At 35.9% G+C, this 21,779-nt stretch overlaps 1 protein-coding gene across 1 annotated transcript in view; it reads left to right on the top strand.

Annotated features, from left to right (window-relative positions):
• Positions 1 to 2,117: 2,117 nt before the first annotated feature.
• The window catches only part of LOC306876370 (DNA-binding protein SATB2-like), a gene marked incomplete at its 5' end in the record, with an annotated part of 46,412 nt that continues 26,750 nt past the window's right edge, over positions 2,118 to 21,779 (top strand). Inside the window, 5 exon segments of the mRNA XM_079427474.1 lie at positions 2,118 to 2,191; positions 2,193 to 2,240; positions 3,794 to 3,981; positions 12,833 to 13,048; positions 17,188 to 17,370. Coding sequence (XP_079283600.1) covers positions 2,118 to 2,191; positions 2,193 to 2,240; positions 3,794 to 3,981; positions 12,833 to 13,048; positions 17,188 to 17,370 — 709 coding nt within the window.

Raw genomic sequence — 21,779 nt, 5'->3', positions numbered from 1 at the left:
GTGAAGTTTGTGTAAATCCTGTGTAAATTCACGTTTTCATACATGGTGATTTGCGAAAACTGATAGGCTACTTTATTTTTTATATATATATATATATATATATATATATAGCCTATATATATATCTATATACAAATTGTTACAGTTTTTTCTTAATTGATTTAAAATGAGACTTTCACTGTCGATCTGCATTAACTAGCCTTAAACCTGTGTATATTTTACGACTTCCCCAGTCGTTTTAATTAATTATATTACTGGGACGTTATAGAACGAAAATAGTATATCAGACAGTTTTCATTAATGGCCCCATATTTTCAAAAATAAATGGTTAAATCTGTGATCTGTTCATTACAGTGAATACAGCCCAACGCGTTGCAAACCGCCACGTAATTATTGTCTGTATTTACAGATTCGTCGGGGAAATGGCATCTTTTCAATTATTTACTTTCTCAAACTGAATCGTTTTCTTGTTTCTGAAGTCTCGGGCATATATATTTGTAATTGTTTCACGGTTTGACTCTTTCTGCTTGAATGTTGTTTTGACTCCAAGTAGTCAGCTAATTTTAGATCCCAAGTTACCCAAGAAATGGAAAAGAGAGAGCTCATGGGGACCGTAAGAAAGATGCTAAAAAGGGTTCCAAAACCAGAGCTCAATAATTTAGTTATGCTCAAGACACCAAGCTTTTGCATGCAAGAAGTTAACATTAATTAGAGAAACATATTCTACGACAAATATACCACAGTAATGTTCATTCACATTTGGTTAAAGAGTGTGTCCATGTTCTTCTACGGGAAGCAATAGCAATTTATGATTGTTTTTGTAATATTTATACAAAATCAAATTAGTATGAATATTTACAGAGCATAATTGATATTGTTAAATTATTTGGATATTTTAACCAATATAATGTAAAAAATATAATATAATACAATTTAAAACAGAAACACTGAAACTGTACTAAGTTTATATATGGGTCAGATAATAGGTAATTATATTTTCTAGCATAGTGACAGTTTTGTATAGCCTATTACGCCTTCATAATAATCTATCTATCTATCTATCTATCTATCTATCTATCTATCTATCTATCTATCTATCTATCTATCTATCTATCTATCTATCTATCTATCTATCTATCTATCTATCTATCTATCTATCTATCTATCTATCTATCTATTCATTCATTCATTCATTCATTCAGTTCATGCTCTAGTTTATTTACTCATCTGTAAATCTGCAGTTATGTGGCCCATGCGATAAAATATTACATTTCTCACGGAAGTCATATTTACGGAACACAGCAGAGTTTCACTTTACATTCAAATACCAACAGAAACTCTATTCACCTGCAGAGAAAGCAAGACAAATTGCGCGCTCTCTGATTTCAGGGTAGGCTATAAGATGTATATGATTTTTATTGAACATGTAAGATATAACGAACAACGATCTAATAATTTTGGATTAAAATATTTACCCAGATATTTAGGTTATAATTTTGGTGATAATTATGATTGTTTGTCTCCATATTACAAAGGCTTAAAATGTGCGGTTTTTCAAAAAAGAACGAGACATGGATAATCACATTATTATTATTATTATTGTTATTGTTATTATTATTATTATTATTAATGTTTAACTTTTGTTTTCTGTTTTCCTATGTAGGTTATTATAAAGACATGCTATCTAACGAATTAATTGTATTTTTAACCATAATGTTACATTTGATTAGTTGTGAAAGTAAAAAAGTATGCTGTTGAAACAAGCAAAACTTTAGCTGATGGGAACATTCTTGTAGATGTTTTCATACTCTCATTGACCACCAACTTGTATGCCACTATACATCAAAATAGGAATTCGCCTAAGTTTACACGAAATTAACAGGCATCATGCTGTACTGCATATTTTATTTCATAGTTTAAGAAGTGACATCCTACTAATATATGCTTTGTGTGGCTTCATTCAGACCAGCGGACCACCAGAATTTCAAGTTCCACATTTATAGCACTGCATTATTTAGTTCCTATTAACAACACAATTCCATTTTGCATTTTACCTGTCACGCAACGCTGCAACACCATCATCATCGTGATCATTATCTTGTATTATAACATTGACGAATGAGGTTGGAGAATCAGCCAGCGTTCGCTCACACACCCCAGAGTGTCTCAAAGCAGCAGAGCAGCCAACAGCACACACCATTGTGCAGTTAATGAGTTCTCATTAAACCATCACAAAGGTAAGTGTGTTTTTTTGTACAAACATATGAATAATGCCTGTAAATCTGAATGTCTGCATGCATTTTAATCTTCATGTGATGCAGCTTATATGTAGCTATAAAGACTGTCAAACTAAGGCCATAGTTGTAGAAATGACCTAACCGTTGTGAATGATCTGTTTAGGAACTATATTGTCGAGAACGAGTGTTCAGGTTCAGATTTGACAGCTTGAATGTTGTGAAAGCATATAATGACAGAGAGACCCTAAATCCTTGGGCTTCGACATGCACCATGCTCTTTTTTTCCCTGTGGTCCAGTATTGCTCGTTCTCTTGGACACCACCGCTTCCAGTGCACATTACAAACCGTTTCACAGTCTAGAAGATTTTCAGTCTTTATAGTTTACGACTTGTTGAGATTGTGTCATTTGTGCTGTTGTGAGTTGTCCTCTCGACTTAATACCACCAAAGATGAGTCTGTCACTTCCAATTTGCTATGATAGAGCAATCTACCATTAGAAGGTGATTCCGTTAAAACAATAAGAACTCCGCTATCGACACAGAAACTAAATTAGCTTCATTTTAAGTAGTCGGTGTTCACGTGAAAGTGCCTCATCCATCATTTCCAAAAAAGACTTTTCCATTATCCGTTTTAACATTAAGCCACAAATCCAGCCGTGCAGTTTTCCCCCTGCACAAGAATGCACGTTGCATGCTTTCTGTTCTCATCTTTAACTTCTGTAGTGCAGATCAGTCATCATGTCTATGTCACTTCATTGGGTTAACAAGTGAACATTTAGCCTATAAGACAGCGATGCATTCAGATCGAGTAAAATGCATTGAAAAGAGATGCCGGTGTGCAATTGAGCTGAAACAGCTATTCAATAGAAATGCAAGCTATATTGAGGTAAAATTATAGCTATAGCTTTTGAAATGGATGTCAACACAGACCGCACCAAAAATAGCCTATTTTAAAAAAATATTGTTAAGAAGCTAAACAGAAGTTCAGCTAAATCGCTGTATTGATAACTTATACATGGAATGCATTAATTACTTACCTTGGACAGCCCCGTCCCTCCCTCCCTCCCTGTCACACTTCCACGTTTGCTCTCCAGTCCTCATCCCCTCCCACTCCCCACTCCTCTCTCGGCTCTCCGTCAGTCCGCGCGCCGCGCAAGGGAGAGATTGAAAGTGACACACTCACATTGTTGCTCTTGAGATTTTACGCCGCTGTAATAGGTAATGTCCGCATCTCACAAAGCAGATACTTGACGTCTGTTTTATCTTGGGTTCTCTTTGAGTGCATGCAGCAACATAGATGGACGTTTTCAGATTTTGATGCTTTCTTTGCGCCCGCTGCTGAGGTTTTCAGTTCTGCCACGGACACTCGTGACTCAAACTCGCGGTAAACGGTGAGCAAGATTCTGTACTGCCGGAGAGATTGCCGTCGGTCGCTTCTGGGAACTTCTCGGATCTCTGTGCTGTGTTCAATCTCGTGCACTGTCCTCTCTCTCTTTCTTTCTCTCTCGCGCGCTCTCTCTCTTCATGCTGTCTATCTCCTGCTACCTGTACCCCTCAGCTCGGAGTCTCTCAGTTCCAGTGGCTCAGTCACAGCGCACAGTGCACGGAGCCCAAGTGTCCAACACCGAACCCGACCGTATTCAGTCCTCCGCGAGGCAGCGAGAAGCCCAGCCCTGGATTCAATACTTTTAATCAATGGACAGAGCCCTCTCAACGGCCAACCGAGGTACCGACACGCCATAAGCAGTAAGTGCCACAGAAAATAACTTTAGTCTTCTTTCATCAGATGCTTCCCACTTTCATGTTAACTGCTACTGTAACAGCAGGTTCCTTTTGGAACTAAGTAGCATTTCAAACCGAAGTAACTATTTTGAATACAGATGAACATAAATGCTGTGTTTGAAGATAAGAGGTAAATTCGTTGAGGCCTACATTTATAAAGAAAATAAATGTAGGCCCATTAAGCAGTTTAGAAGGCCAGGGATGTTTTATATATTACTTCTCCTTAAGACACGTGTAGCGCCTTTCTCACGTTATTTTCTTTTTTAAAAAGTAAATAATGTTGCTTAAAGTTATAAAACTTAGCTTTGATATTGACTGACGTTGAAGAAGTAAAACGCAGCGGACGAGAGAAAGACTTTTGTCAATGGAAGGTTTCTATTTTTTGATAGGCTATTCACAAGAATATTCATGCTTTTATTAAACAGCCCAATAATAGGCCTAACGTTTAAGATATGTTTCTGTATTAGTTTAATATGAAAAATAACTGCAATACACGAATTATAGCATCGTGCAATTATGTTTTATTAAGTTCAGAACAAGAGCACCAGAGTCATGCACCTTGTGCATTGGCGATCGTGTGGAATTTTTTAACAATGACCTTTTCTTTGAAGAATATAACAATTTGTATATTCAGTTAAAGTTAAACCATTCATTTAATAAACCTGTCGAGATTGTCTGATGAATTAATACTGTTTTACTGACGAGAGTGTTTATAGCGTTTTGAGCCCTTGAGGTGGAAGTGGTTTAAAAAACAAAAAGATTTTAAGCTTTTTTCTAATTACATTTTTTACCAATAAAAAAAAATATTAGACGTTCTGAAAGCATTTTTAATGGGAAATCCTGTTTTTACTCCAGCCCCAACAAGATTAGGCCTCAAGTTTAGCTTCACACGTGTGTGACTTTTATGTCTGTGGTCTCTTCGCCCTCAAGTCGTGTGTGTGTGTGTGTGTGTGTGTGTGAGAGTGTGTGTGTGTGTGAGTGAGTGTGAGTGTGTGTGTGAGAGTGTGAGAAATTGGCATTTTCAGACTTTTTTTTTTTGAGAGCCTAATTTTTCTTCTATGAGAGGACTCTGAGACTCAGTTTCGAAAATGTTATGTTCGTTGTGTTATTTTGTAAAATAAATGAAAGAACACCAAAACAAAAACAAAGCTATTACTCTGTTCAATGTGTCAAATAATTTTTATCCTTGAGAAATTGACGCTCATGGTTTGTTTACCCGCAATCCTTTTTTTTTCGTTTAACAATATTGTTATATTGCATTGCTATTTTTTTCAGTTTTTTAAGAAGGTTGTCACATGTGGTAGTACACATTAAAAGTATAGACAATATTTAATGGTTTATGTTTTGTAAAACCCCGTACTTTTTGTTTTAAGTAGGCTATCTCAAGTTGTTAAACAACTGCTGATTGAGTTTTTATTTTTTATGAGGAGAAGCAGCCTTTAAAAGGGGAACCTGAAGCAAAAGATCGGGCATGATATTATGATCGCTTTATTTAACAAAAAATACTGTTACTCTCTTGTGTTTCGATTAAATTAAAACGGATTAAAATCGATTAAATTACATTTAGCATTTATTTAATTTGTTATTACTATTATTATATTATTATTTTAAGTGAGTCTGGAAACTCTATAAAACAGTAATTTAGGAGTAAAATCTAACACAGATTACACAGACATGCAGAACATAATAAATCAGAATAAGACAACCTGACAATGCATTTTTATAAGCATCTGTAATTTCAAGATATTTAAATTTCCTAAGTTACTCATAATTGCAATGCGACGAAATAAACCTGTGATCTGCGTCTGCTTAGCAGGTAGTCTGAATCATTTGGGCGCAGAAGTAGGCTAAAAGTCAAAGACTTCATGTCACTGTTTTTCCAGAACGCACAATATTCCTCTTTAAGAGTACAAATCTTTGAAGTGAAAGAGAGTGAGCACTTTTCCTTACGGAACCCGTGGATTTCTCTTTAATAAAAGGATGATGGAGGTAAACTAAATCGTCTTTGGTTGAAGCCAAAAAAAAAAAAAACACTATGAAATGAAATCGCTATCCCACTGTTATCGAAAACAATACATATTACATGCAAATGGAACCACAGTCCAGAAGACAGTTGTACTCTTATTAGACTCTGAACTCTGAAGTAAATAGTTAAATTAAAGAACTAAAAAACACATGCCGAGTGCACATGATTTGTTATTATATTACATGCGATATTTTTCCCCTGTCAGTTCAAACTCTGAATTATGTATACATAACTTTAAAACTTTACAGCAATGTATTTGAAGAGTCACTCACAAAATCATGCCTGTGCAAGAGGGAGGTATGGTTGCTATATAGCTGCCATCAGCGGTAGAGATCATTCTGTTTCTTTTTAAAGTTACATTGATGTATCCATGATTCCTTTGCACAAACTTGGCCCCCATAGCCAGCGGAGACGTTGTCTTAACCAGGACCAAAAGGAAAAACAAAACGTTAATTAGTCTCCGTAACAGAGAGGCTATATACGTCTCAGTAATTTTGCAATAGATGGAAGCCTCTGAGGATACTTTAATCTCGCGCTTTGGGGAGCCCATCAAAATGGATCAATTCCAGCATTTATTCACGGCATGTTTTCTCCAGCCCTACCTTCAGGGACTTCAGGGAGAGTTCAGCGCCAGATTCTTTTTACTTTCGTCTATACTTACAATACCTGTTAATTATTTTGTCGTTATATCTGTATGGAAGGCGGATACAGATTTTAGGTGCCTAGAAATGACAAAATAAAATAAATAAATAAATAAATAACCTTCACGCAGCGAGAAACCCCATGAGCCTATTTCAATATAGCAGTCTTGTTACTTTTATAAACAGTCTACTTCATAATACTGATATTTGACGCAATTTCAGTAAAGCATTAGCCTTTTATTATGCAAATACTTAAAACGTCATTCTTCCGCTGGAAGATATAGTCCCTGACCGATTAAACCGGCCTATAGGTTCTGAGCAGTGATTCACAGATGCACATTTGTGAGGTTAACAGGTGTTTGTGTCATTGCTGTTTTTATATTATGTGTCTTAGCAGGATTGGAACACTATACCGGCCGACCAGCTCACTGGACCAGAAATATTCGCTTAGTAAAATAGGCCTAATATTAATTCGCCGCAAATAGCTCGTCAAGGCCTATGGATTTCGAATTTTGTGACATTAGAATTTGGCAAATTTATAATTTTTTAAACAATATTATTATTATTATTTAAATAAATAACCACACCTTTTTCTCTTCAGTAGGCTAGATTTATTTTTCAAAGTCTGTTTCTGGATTGCATACATCAAGTCTTGGCTAAAACGAAAGCTATTATTTCCATCATTATTGCACATGGAAAGATACTGTTCATGCAGTTCATTTCTCATTATGTGGATAAGTTGTCACAGTTAAAGCTGATATTAAGCAGCCTATCAGCTAACTTTTTAGTTTAATAAACAGTGATTTTTTTTTGTAAAATTCAAACTGTAAAACCATAATAATAATAAAAAAAAAATTCTCAAAACAGCAAAAGTGTTATTGTTTTGGCCAGCAAATATTGTGTTTAATATTGTAAGAACATTTTTTGTTTTTATTAGTTTTTTAAACATATGAGGGCTTGAAATTTATTACAGCCTTGTAGTTCTGAGGGCACAGTTCAGCCTTTCACATAAAATCTGTCATTATGTAGGCTATTGACTCTTACTTGAATATGCAAGCGTGGTTTTATTGGTATCGAAAGCTATCTGAAAGTTTAGTTTGGAGGATAGAATTCACAAAAATATTCTAATTTAGATGGGTTCTGAACTAGGTGTTTAAAACCTTATAAAACCACTGCTAGAAAAGTCACACGTTTTTGTAGCTTTTTTTTTTTTTTACTCAAAACCTTACTGAGATTTAATCCCTATGACTACTTTCCTGCATGACAGCTAGCCCCTATATATATATATATATATATATATATATATATATATATATATATTATCAAACCATTTAACACTACATACCTAAATTCAGACCGCAGTCACCGACTCTGTGTGTATGTGTTCATGTGTGTTTTATAGCCCTGCTCAGTGTAGTCTACCATGTGTGATTTTTGTGAGTCAATGTGTGGTCCCTGGAAGTGTCAGTGCAGTGAGCCTGCTCTGTGGTTTCCGTGTGTTGAGTGTTTGTGTACACTTGTGTTTGTCCGTTTTTGTCTATGTGCGAGTCAGAGAGCAAGGGATTTAGGGAGAACATAATAAACTGCTACTCACTCTTTATCTTTTACTGTCTAAGATGTTTATTAGCAAACTAAACGTGCTTCCCGGAAGATCTTTCGAACCCTCTCTTCGTATCTGAATTGACATATTCTCCACACATGTCCAGTAAATTTGCAAACACTCACATTATGCCGACTATATTTGTCACTTTCTCAATTCTGTAATATCTTATGAACACTTATTCCTTTCTATTTGACATGACATGACTTTATTGCTAATGTATATGTCTCATTGCCTTAATGTCAAGGGTTTATTTAGTTTCATATAATCATTGGAGATTTTGTATGTATACATATATATATATATATATATATATATATATATATAATGTATATATTTACACATACATCCAAGGAAGTCCCAGTATCGAGCTTGTCGTACTGTAATCATCTGTCTTGGTTACAGTTTGATCTGCCATCAAATTCATGGGTGATAAGGTGCTATCTATGTATTCTTCCCTTCCCAACGCACACACCTGTGAGACACAGAGGGGCCTTCAATACGATTCCCTCAACCATCTTCACCTGCTTTATCTGTACCCTGACTGAGCCGATGTTTTAATAACCCTGCAATAAATGAGTATCACAGCCCTATTCCCTGGTCAATAAGGTTAACGCCTTAACATGTTGTCAACACAAAGATACCATGATACCACCAGGTTCTGAACAACACACAGCTTTATCTCATTGCTCATTTGCATGCGTGTCCCTATTAGTTGTTATTAACTGTTGTCGGGTAAAGGACTTTTATTACTCTGAGTTTGAAACGAGCAAGAAATTGGACACTCTTGTCCTGCCAAACAGCCTTTTCTATACCTAATTTGTGAAATTGCTTTTTATGTCATCTTTGTAGTCAACGTTTCTCCTTCTCTTTTCCCAACCTTCTGCCTTTTTTTTTCTCAGTGTCTCTCAGTATCGTTCTCTTCTCTGTGTATACTGACTGACAGTGTGAGTATAGTCAGATCAGCAGTGTGTCGTTTACTGCCCTCAGTTTCCTGTGTGTGGTACAACTGGCAGAGGCCACTCTCATTGCCAAAGAAAAGAGAGCAATGTGGAGGGGAGAGGAGGCTTAGCAGAAAACATATATCGCATGCTTAGGAGAGAGTCTCTGCAGTGTGGTCGTCGTAGTTTGGAAATTTGAGTCTCATGGGATCGGAGTTCTGTTCCACTCCCTCGTCTGGCTTCTCTCATCTACCCCTAAACATAACAGTCATTAGTTATGTTTGTAATGTGTGGCTGCAAGCATTACAAATAAAAATGGAACGGTGTATCTGGTTGTGAATACCTATTGGTACAACTCTCCAATGTAAGGTGCTGTGTATCTTTCAGTTCCATGTTGTGTCTCATTTGTCAAGTGGGCTGGTTAGAATGTATGCTTTTTATTAGCATAGCTATAAAATAGCTGTACTATTTTAAATGCTATAACCTGTATTTCATAGTTCTTCCTATTATTAATCGCCTTACTGTAAGAGATTTCTTAATCTTGAATCAAGATCTTGCTTTCATTTTTTATCTTCATAATCTTTGTTGATTATTCTTGATAAGACTTCTTGATTTGACATTTATCTCTATTTCTAATTGATGTTGAACAGTTGGAAGGACATGGATTAAACAAGTCCAATCACACTTTTATGATGACTGTAAATTACATTAAACTCTGTCATCATTTACATAACTTCATGTTGTTCCAAACTTGCATGATTTTTCCTTCTGTGGAGTATAAAAAAAGAATAAAACAACAACATTGACATTTTCAATATATCCTCTTTTGTGTTCTACAAAAGAAGAGAGTAAATAAACAATGACAATACATTTTGGGGTAAACTCTCCCATTGATAACCTAATGTTATTCAACTGATGATTTTAAATTGAAATTACAGTGGCAGTATTAATTCTTTTATTAATAACTGTCCCATTTCTGCTTTATAATCTTCTAATGGTTCGTTTTAATTTAGAAATAAATGAATTAGTCATTCAGTCATTTTTTTCCAGTCTATTGATGAAATAGAGGAATACACTCTCTGATGATAAAGCTTTGATGAAGCCGGCTCGCCATTAGCTCAGCAAAATCTGGATGAGATCTTGTGGTGCTGAATTACAGAGCTTTTACCAGCATAATCACACAATCTCTTTCACCTCGCATTTAAGTTCATGAATTCCAAAACCTTGAATCACAGTAGTTTGTTGCAAAAGTATCCAAAGTAGTGTATCATAACTGTTAGTGTACCTCTTCCCTAGGCTTGTATTGATTTGTTACAGCAGGTGTGTATTGACCAGAAGAAACTTTTACAAAACCGTCTTTTCATAGCCACTGCCATCTTCATACATGAGTGACGGGCAGACACACTGGAACTGGTTTTATCTCCCCATCAAATATTTGCTGGGGTGGAGGAGGATCAGAAAGATAGAGAGAGAGCGAGAGATATTGGCATAGAGATGGGAGAAGCGATTCAGACAAGGTCTTGATTGGGATCGGAAGACTCATTAAAATCAGGCAGGTTTGGACCTGTGAAGCCCAGTAAAGGAGGGAACAAAGACAACTCATCAGTGCCAGATGAACTAACACCGATAAAAGATTTTAAGGGGTGGTAATACAGTGCGACTTGCAGGCAAACGGATGAAAAGCTCTCAGCGTCACTTATGGCAATGAATGCATCAAGTACAATGGCCATTGTGTCCGTTTGCGGTTTCATCCGTCAGATTTCTCGCTCTGTTCCGTTCAAGTATATGAAACATCTCAAGACACTTTTTGTGAAGAGATTTTATTTTACCCCTGGGACTGCAAATCTAATGGGCATGCCCGCATCGTAGACGAGCTGTTAATTAAAAGCAGATCTGTTCGCCTCATACAGTTAAACTGGATCACAGTGATTTTACACATAGCAGTGGGTTATGTCTGTTATATTTTAGGACCTTATCCTGTTATTGTTACTGAAGTGCAGTATTTTCAAACTTTTTGAAAATTATGACATGACGAGCACAAGAGAAATTAGAAATAATAGCTGCATGTACACTGAGGGAATATCACTTTTAATTGGAAAGCTGTGTTTAATGGGTGCTATTAATTTTGTATATACATGCGAGTGTATTTTCATAAGCATGCATGTCCATTGGTGTAGTGTATTGTTCACACTTGAGCTCTATTAAACTGTCTCAAATGGCTCTGTAAATCTTTTTCCTCTGTCTGTGTGTGTGTGTGTGTGTGTGTGTGTAAGTACAGTGTGGACCATCAGTTCTTGTTCCCTCAGCAGCACACTAACACATTTCTTTCCATTCAAATGTTCTTAAAGTGTTTTTCCTCCCACCCGCTTATTAAACTCTAAAAAATTCAGACACTTGATTTCTGGACCCGCATTAGGTTTTTAATCACGCAAAGGCTAATGTTTTTAATTTATTATTCATTTTGAAAATTTAGCTCCAGCTTGTAATTCTCTTTGGACTTTTTTATGTTCCATGATGATGTTTTTCTCATCAGTGCCAGAGAAAAGAATAATGTTTTCTGCATAACCATTGTGAAAAGAATAGCAGAGAGGGTGGACACTGAAATCTATCTATCTATCTATCTATCTATCTATCTATCTATCTATCTATCTATCTATCTATCTATCTATCTATCTATCTATCTATCTATCTATCTATCTATCTATCTATCTATCTATCTATCTATCTATCTATCTATCTATCTATCTATCTATCTATCTATCTATCTATCTATCTATCCATCCACCCAGAATCCCTCTGTATTTAGGAAGTAATATGCAAATCAAAGCACTCCAGTGGGGAGTGTGTTCCTAGTCTTTAACTTCTGGCATGGGCTCAATACATCCTGGCACTGACTCTGATGGACATTACCAATATTAAAGGTTTGGCTGAAAAACAAAGACCCCTAAAAGTTGTCCCCATGGAGTACAATGTGCGTTCAGAAATACTATATTTGCACGCATGCGCACACAGATATCATTTGAACAACTTAAAATAACTTAATAATTCCCGAAAACATTTTGAGCATCTTTACTGTCGTATTTGCCTTGAGGTCTGTCATTTTGGCTACACACACACATTTAAATTCACATACATATTAGTTTACATTCCCCAGACGCTGGAGCAGAACGAGACACTGGGCCTCTGCATTTTTGTTTGCTGATAGTGTTGATAAGATGCCAGCATCCTCTTAAACAATTCTCTGTATTTTAGGACATAGAGTTTGATGTGATTGTGTTGTTGTCTGTTATTGTTCGGTTTGTGTAAGAGTCAGCAACAGTGAACCTTTGATTTGAGAGAATGATTATGATTTAGACAGGCCAGAATTTAGAGAGATGCATTATTTTATAAAATATTTTTTTTAACTATAGCAAGAGATTTAAAAACAAATAGGCCTAAAACAATGTGCTGTTATGTATTATGTCGTGATATGATTTAGTCCCATTTTTTTTTCCAACTCATTATTTTTGTTATTGAATATACAAGTAATGATGTTCATATGAAAGTATATGCATTGATATTCGCTGAGATTTCATTAGGTCTCTGTCTCCCCCTCTCTTTGTCTCAGGTCCTTATCCTCTGGCTGGTATTCCCCCGGTAGTGTGGAGGGGGATGGAGCGTGGCGGAGGAGAGAGCCCTCGTTTACGGGAGAGCCCCGAGCGACGTGGGAGCAGCAGTCCTGATATCGGCGGCCCCCCACCAAAGATGGGCCGTCTGGAGCTCAATGGCAGTCCCACAGGTCACCGCAGTCGCCACAATGGGGCCCCACAGAGACCTCTCAGCGGTAAGACACTCATAACCTTTACTGTCCCTACATTTATATTATGTATATGTTTTTTCCCTCTTTCATTAGTTGTATGGTGGAGAAAGACCGCACACTAGCACCGCAGCTTAATGTGCCTAGAACACAAATTCTAACCACTACACCACTGCTTCAACAAATATATTGTTCTTTAATCAGTGAGATAATTGTCAAAGCTTAAAAAGTGAATAAATATCAAAACTACATATCTAGATATGCATTTAGCCTGGTGCTTAATTTTATCTGACATTATTAAAAGAGCTGCCAATAGTGCAAGATTTAATCAATTTAATCCCATACTCCACTGTTGTTCTGCTCAGAGGAGTGTTGTGGCCTCTATAAGCTCAGTGAATTAAGTAGAAGCACATAGACCTGATTTATTCTCCTTGGCCAGTTATTGACTGCAACAGTAGTGTGTGTCAGAAGGGGGGGTCATATTGATTACAGTGACCCCAACGCATTGCCACATACAGTGGTGTGGTTGCAGCTGTGATTACTGAATGGCTTTAAATGTGTCTTTACACATGGGTAGTTGACACATAACATGGACATGAACTTTTTTAATTCAGCATCAAGGTTTTCATAACAAAAAGACAAGTCAGATATTGAAAATAATTTAGACAAGCTTATTTGTTTGGTGTTCAAGTAGAGACTTGCATTTATTAAGCATCATACTACTTTAAAAAAAAAAAATCGGCGCAAAATTATCAACGAGTATCTCAAGATGTTTTTACTTTTAATCAAAGGTCATTTAATAGTCCTTTATTATATATATATATATATATATATATATATATATATATATACACACACACACAATAAATTTGTACTGTCAAACAATTAATCGCGATTAATCGCATCCAAAATAAAATATTTTGTTCACATAATATATGTGTGTGTGCTGTGTATATTTATTATGCTTATATAAATACACACACATGCATGTATATATTCAAGAATAATATGTTACGTTTAGATATTAAATATATTTATATATGATATAAATTATATGAATATAAATATATACATGTAAATATTTTCAAAATGTATGCTGTATGTGTGTGTATTTATATATACATATTAAATTTACACAATAGACATATATTATGTAAACAAAAACGTTTATTTTGGATGCGATTAATCGCAATTAATCATTTGACAGCACTAATATATATATATGTATGTACGTATATACACACACACACACACACACACACACACACACACACACATATATGTATGTATGTATGTGTATATATATATATATATATATATAAACAATAAATGAAGGGTCATGTGACTGGAATAATAGCAGCTGAATAAATTATATTTTAAAATATATTAGAATAGAAAAAAATTCTGTTAAATTGTAATAATATTTCAAAATATTAATGATTTTACTTTATTTTGATCAAATAAATGCAGCTTTGGTGAGCATAAGAGACCCCTTTCGGTAATTAAATTGAATAATTATATAATCATACCCCAATGGTAGTGTGTGTTTGTTTGTTTGTTTGTTTGTGTGTGTGTGTGTGTGTGTGTATTGTAAGCATAGTTTTAGATGTATAGCAAACCATACTACAGGATACTGCTGTTACTGCTTCAAATATGTAAATTACCCATGTACAGTTAACATGATATTGTCCTGACAATAAAGCAGTTATACATTGTTAACAAACAAAACATACAGTCTGTGTCCAGTACCACGCAGCCTCAGTAAAAGTGTTATATGTCTCACATTGGGCCAAAATGTCACCAAGGTCAAGCTGTAATTCACCTTGACAGTGAACAATGTGTGTAGCTAATCAATAAGTCACATATCAGATATAGATTAGATATTTTTAGAGGCCAAAATGCTAACAATACTTTCTGTGTGTTTGTTCGTGATTGTGTGTATGTGTGAGTATCTGACTGTACATCTCTGAGGCAGATTTGATTTGACACAATATCTTAGTCAAACTTTTCTTTAAAATGTTCTGGAATAGGTAGTAGAGGAAATTAGTGGGGCTCTCTCTTCCTGAGCACTGGCAGATAGGCCAAATTGTTAGTTTTAATAAGAGGTTGTCTTGAAACAGTCTTTTCCAAACCACAATGGAACACTAAAGTGTGGGCCACACACGAAACAGACATGGATTCAAAATCACTCAGACACATGCCTGCAATGCTAAAAATCATTAAAAAAATGTTATCTTTTGTCTTGTCCAGCTAAAGTATCTAAAACAAGAAAAGGCATTAAAACTGGTTATCAGAAAATATAAGTTTGTGTTTTAATGAAGTTTGTGTTTTATCCCATCAGCAAATTATTTTAAAATAATTTGCCAATGGAATAATCTTTATGTAATAATGTTAATTCTAAAATTTTATCTTTATACTTTCTTCTTTATTCTATTTTTTTAAAAAATCTAATGCATTAAATGTATCTTATTTTAAGGCTGTTTAGTTTTCTTTCTGGGAATCAAGACAAAAATTTGAATTTTTTTTGTTTATTTTTGTTGTTGTTGTTGTTGCTTGCAGTATGTTCTTTACTGATATATTTAAAAATATTTGAATATTTAATGTTGTTGCTTTAGTCAACTGCAGAGTCACACCTTTATATAAAGTTTAAAGCAAACGATTGATTATGATAACAGATATGCTTACAAGTTTATAACAAATGACACCCTTCAAAATTGATGCAAAACTCTAAATAAAATGTTCAGGCATTAACGCACATTAAAACAGATAATTAAATAGACTCAAAGACTTACTCAGAGTGAGCGTTGCACAAAAATGAAACACTGACACACACACACATAAATGAGTCGGACTCAGGCTTCACACACGTGCTGTTATCTTATGATGAAACCGTGCTCATACAGGGTACAGGGATGAGCCCATGGGAGCTAGCGGAAGAAAGAGTGAGAGAAAGAGAGAGGGGGACTGCTGGGAGCTGCTGTGTGTTGACAGTTATATTTCCCTGTTGGGGGAAATTCACTTACTTGAATTGGCACCGGCCCCTGGCCTGTAATTCACTCCATAAGAGCATTCTGAACTGGAAGCCAGGGTGATTAATGGAAAGGAAATAGAAATATAGGAATTGACTGATTAAACCAAGGGGCTCGGGGAACTGTGCGTGAATGTATATGTATTTGCAAGGAAGTGTGTGTGTGTGTGTGTAAATTAGGAGAGAGTTTTGTACTGCTCTGCTCTTATTAGTACATCTGGGATTTTACCTAATGCTTTCAGCCTATAATTTCTAAGGGATATTAATTAATAGTCAGAGGGCTTTTGAGCACTTCAGGGAAATTGAAAAAACCAACGCATAGGTTAGGCCTAGATTAACCAGAGGAAACTTGGGTGGGATGTGTGTTTTTCAGGCATCATTAGGTACCGCGTACTATTTCTCAACAAGCTGTGAATGACTATGCATCTTGACATCCCATTAAAAGACGGGACTCTGTACCCACTGAATCACTTGCCAACATATTTTACGGGTTAATCATAAATGTTTTTAACTAAAATGTTAACAAAATCAACACTACTAAAATAATGTGTTAAGTTACAGCGCAATGAGCCGTAACCTCAAACACTGAAGGCAGAAGGGTTTGCATATCCGTTGGAGGCTCATGCAACTAATTTTATTAAGTGACCCTGCTGTTAGCACGCAGTCCGTTGACTTGAGGAGATATCAGCTCAGCTGCCCTGACAAAGTGAAGGGAGGCACCATAAAAAAATGATAACTTTAATCAAGCATAATGGAGCTGGTTTGATGGTTGGTTTGATACACAATCTGAACGGCTTGTTCATGTTGACTATTTGCATTGGGCTGGGAAACTTGAGACAAGGGATTGACCCTGGCCACCTTATTCAAATGCAAGTAATGAACCTATTAATCATTAATGATTTCGAATGAAAACACTTCTCTTGCGAGCTATATTATTCAAAATAATGCCACGCTTTAGTTGCAAATGAGATTTATACAGGAATATTTTTTAAAAACTGTATAGAAATGAGTCACATTTGTAGAATATCAGCTCAGTCACTGGACTTTATTTTTAGCGAATATTAAGTAATTCAGCTCTTCTCTCTTGACCATTGTTTTGCTAATGTTTTCTATGCCGTGCTGCTCTCCTGTATTGCAGGTCTGATGATACCAGTCTTCTGCGTGGTGGAGCAGGTGGATGGAGGGATGATATCAGATGGAGAGAGCCGGGAGGAACATGCCGAGTTCGTGCTGGTCAGGAAAGACATCCTCTTTACTCAGCTGGTTGAGACTGCACTTCTGGCCCTTGGCTACTCCCACAGTTCTGCAGCCCAGGCACATGGTGAGTTCAACATTGGCCCAGACTCAGAGTGTATGTTCAAAACAGTTGATGAATTTACATATTCAATTAAAGTTAATAAAATAAAATATAATAAAGAAAAATAATTGCTAGAACTTGACCTTCCATTTCCAGTGTGAAAAATTTGAACAATAGCAGGTATTTCAACATTTTATCGGGAAAAAAGGCCTCTTGAGTGTATAACTTTCATGACTTTTTCCCAACACACTTAAGTACACTTTTAAAACTTTTAAAACAGTGCACTGTATAATGATGTCAAATTAAAACATTTACTTTAAAGCACATTTACAAATGAAGCCAATTGAACCATATTTCAAAGACAATAGAAGTAATTTTAAAATTACATATAAAAAGTAATTCAGTTTAATTTGCAAAATATCAATTTAAATAGAAATGAAATGCAATTAAGTATCCGAAAACATTAAATTTATTTCCCACTTAAGTATACTAAAATTAGCATCTTTTCGCAAATTTCATTCATATAGCTCATAATAATGTATTCTACTTGAAATCCCAATGTTTAGAAATAAAAATAAATCTAGAATGCTGTAAAAATTTGTTCATTGCTAGTTTGTGATGCCTAATGCATTAATTAATTTTAATGAAATTAACTTATGAAAATGCAAAATAATCTTATTTATTTCTGATATAACTGGATGCCATGCAATTGCATTAATCTTAGTAATCATTACATAATAAATACTCTTTCGGTTATATATCAGGCAGTATGCACTGTGTGCTGTATATATTGCACAGTATGCAGTAAGCAATTTGCTAGTACACAATTCCTCACAGTTCAGAGCGATTAGAGTGGCATGGAGTGCAGAGAGGAGGTCCGGGTGTTGAGATGTTGACAGGAAGATATACTGAATGTGTCTGAGAACACTGAGGAGAAAGGGCATTTGTTCAACATAACTGAATCACAGACAGTCTGAAAATCTCATTAAACAAGAACAAAGGAAATGGCGAGGCAAAGAATGCGGTACTTTCACGTCACCAAAAGATTTGTGTGTAGAACTGTATTTGTGCATATGTGGTAACTGTGGGAATGCATGTTTGTGTCTGCTCGAAGTCTTTGTGCTCGCATAGTACGCGTTCATTTTCTGTGTGTGTTTGTGTGTGTATATGGAGAATGTTTATGAGTGTGTGGGCCAAAGAAGCAATATAATGCTTTACTTTATTGTTGTACACATGATTGTCATCTCCCAGAAGATTGAGAGTTTACTTGTATTCTGTGAAGTATGAAGAAAATTTAAAACAGTCATTACTTCATGTTGATCCGCGGTAACAAAAGACATCACGATTTACTTGTATAAATATGTAGGTTGAGCATTTGGCATTTTTTATGTAATGTTTGTAGTCACAGTTCACGCTCGGTACGTATGACTAGAATAGAGTTTTTTGTGCGATTTGATGGTGCTGTAGTTTATTGAAAGCATTGTCAGAAAACAGAGCGAAAATTGAAGGCCACATTTCAACCTTTAATTAAATGATCATTTAAGTCAGGCTGATGAAATGTCTGCTACGTTTTTGTAGTGATTGTAGTTTTTAAAATTAAATGCTGCGTGGTTGTGTTTGTGTGTGACTGCAGCTTGTTATTCATCAAAAATAATGGTAAATAAGCATCCTTTCTCTTTTTTTGACAACTAAATATACGTAGTAGAAAAACATGAGTCACTCGTAGGTCAACAGCGTGCCTTTAAATTCACTCGAAGCACCCTTTAGAGATTCCTTTGAAGAGCCAAAAACAGATCAATATGTTACCCACACAGCGACTCGAGTCATTTGTGTAACCTCCAAAAATACCGTTCTATGCTATAAAATTAAACAAGTATGCAAATTGATAGAAGCGGCATTATGATTGGAAAGGCAAAATAGTCCTGTCTGGCCCACACAATGGCGCCACATCTGTTAGGAAGTCCCAGACGCTACTCCCCTAAACACAGAAACACAAGCGGTCACCTCTGTACGGTCGTAAAACAATATCAAAAGGACACAGAGGAGGACAGGACAGCAGTGGAAAACAAACTGTTTATAACCCACACACCCTCACAGTGATCAGTTCAGATGAGGCCAGATAAAATAAAAGCAAGGGGATACGGCTAAAATCATGCTCCCACACTCGCACTGACACATAGATTCTCTCATTGAGGAGAACTGCACTGACTTCAGTTTATTCCTAAAATGAGCAGAGAATGAGTGATAGAATGAGAGAGAGAGAGAACTCTCCTCTCAAATGAATACTTTTTGTTTTTAAAGTAAGCGTTTATGTTAAATGAATAATTTCTGGCTTAAATTATACATTTTTTCCTCTGCGGTTCACAACCAAAATTACACAGAGTCCCATCTATTTTCTCCCTGTTTGAATTGTGTCCTGCATAGCTCTCTCATAGTGGTATATTTAAGCTCCTCTCCCAGCACCGCTGCCTTTCTTTAATTAGCCTGACCAGTAATTAACTGGAAGATATTGTTTATTTCAATTATAAGGGTCTGAGTACTTTTATAGAATCGTATGGACAGACCTGTACTTTAAGGCTTCAGACAATTAACAGTGGTGACGGATTACAGCACGAGTGCATTGTTGTGCTGCCACGTTCGGCATGCAGCCACGGCGGGTCGAACTGGGGCAGTTTGATGAAAATACGCTCTGCTGCCTGATAGAGGCTGAACAGTCCCTTCACATAATTTGAGCAATGACAGGTAACTAATTCCAACCTGTAGTGGGAACATATATGAGTAGCAACATGTGCAGATGATGTAATGATTATCTGCCTTATACTTATAGGGATAAATCACACAAAAATTAAGATTCGGATATCATTTACCTTATGTGGGTCCAAACCTGTGTGCTTTTTTCTGTGAAAAATTGCAGGAGAGTTTCCAAAGAATATTCACGCTTCTCTTTTTCATACATTGACTGTTCATTTCAACTACTGTCATGCTTCAGAAACAACTAAATTAATAAAATTTTACCACAAACTAACCTAGCTGCAAAATGGAAAAACATAACAGTGAGTAAATAATGACAGAAATTCTATTTCTTACTGTTTTGGTTTAAAATGCAATTTAAATACTACCTCTGTCCTCAACAAAACCTTAGATTTTTGACCAAAGCCCGTTAGCTTTCCATCTGCCATCTGACACACCTGGCAGCCTATCAGAAGCAAGTCAGTTTTGTCACTGTTATTGCCAGGGGTCGTCAATGCTCTGTATTGTTTGGTCATTTATGACAGCCCAGTCTTTCCCATACAAACTTTTATATTATGGTTAAACTTCAAAATAAAATTAATCTGTCCAATCTATAATCTGGAGCATAGTATAGGGCACACACTTTTTAACACACTGTTTCATCATGGCCCCCCAAAAGGTCATTTATGAATCTATAATATTTCCACCAAAATACTGATATCTTAAAATATATAAGATGCTTATATTATGATATTATAGTGAAACCATAATACAGTGCATTCTGGAAGGACAGATTATTTCACAGGCCTGCCTTTCCTATTTGATTTATTAAATCTATATAGATACATTATTAATGATTTGTTGTAATAGTCTGTAGTCTTCACGACTCATATAGTGGGGCGTCCCTTCAGAAAAGCAAACATTCGGACTTCAGTGCATCTATCCAGTCTAGCTCTGAAGAATAGCGTATGTGTGCTAGGGAACATTTTCAGACTGTGTGTGAGGTTGCGTTTTTGTGTACGAGTGTGTATGGATGGATACACATAAGCTTTAGCCAAGCCACCAGCCGACCACATGAAAGCCCAGCACTGGGAGGAGGAATTTTAATGTGGCAATGGGAACAATGGTTTGTACTGGGGGAGGAAAATGACAAGGAACAGAGTCTTTCCAAGTTCAAAATGATTCATTAATGACATTACCACAGGCTCTGTAAGATGCTAGCTCATACTGTAAATAGGAATACATTTAACTGCTTTTTATTAGAACGGAGCTCTTTGCTTTTTTTCAGATTGGTTGCAGTGAGCTGTCTAACACTGAACATGTGAATTGGGTGACCACACTGACATTCAACTCTTACAGCAATTTAATTAATCACTGCTTAACTTAAAGTGCATTAATAGCATCTCAGTTCAGTCTTAATTGATGCTGCTGCTCAAAGTGGGAATATTCAAGAAGTCTGTGGTGGGAATACATTTAGCATTGCACAATGAGACAAAACAGCAATGTCCCTCAAAAATCAAAGCAAAACCAGTAATATAAACACAGACTTGAAAAAGGAGGACAGATCTAAAGGGGGGCGTGGCACAATCACACAAATTGTCTTCATCTGTCTGACTTGCCTCTACCCTTTAACTCACTGTCTGGAGAATACATCTCCACAAATACCTTTAGAACAAAGACAAGAGGCCTGTATATCAGAGGAT

The sequence above is a fragment of the Barbus barbus genome, assembly GCF_936440315.1.
Source record: "Barbus barbus genome assembly, chromosome: 10".
In the NCBI taxonomy this organism is placed as follows: domain Eukaryota; kingdom Metazoa; phylum Chordata; class Actinopteri; order Cypriniformes; family Cyprinidae; genus Barbus; species Barbus barbus.
Note: the sequence above shows the minus strand (reverse complement) of the source record. Positions and strands in the feature narration are given on the sequence as shown.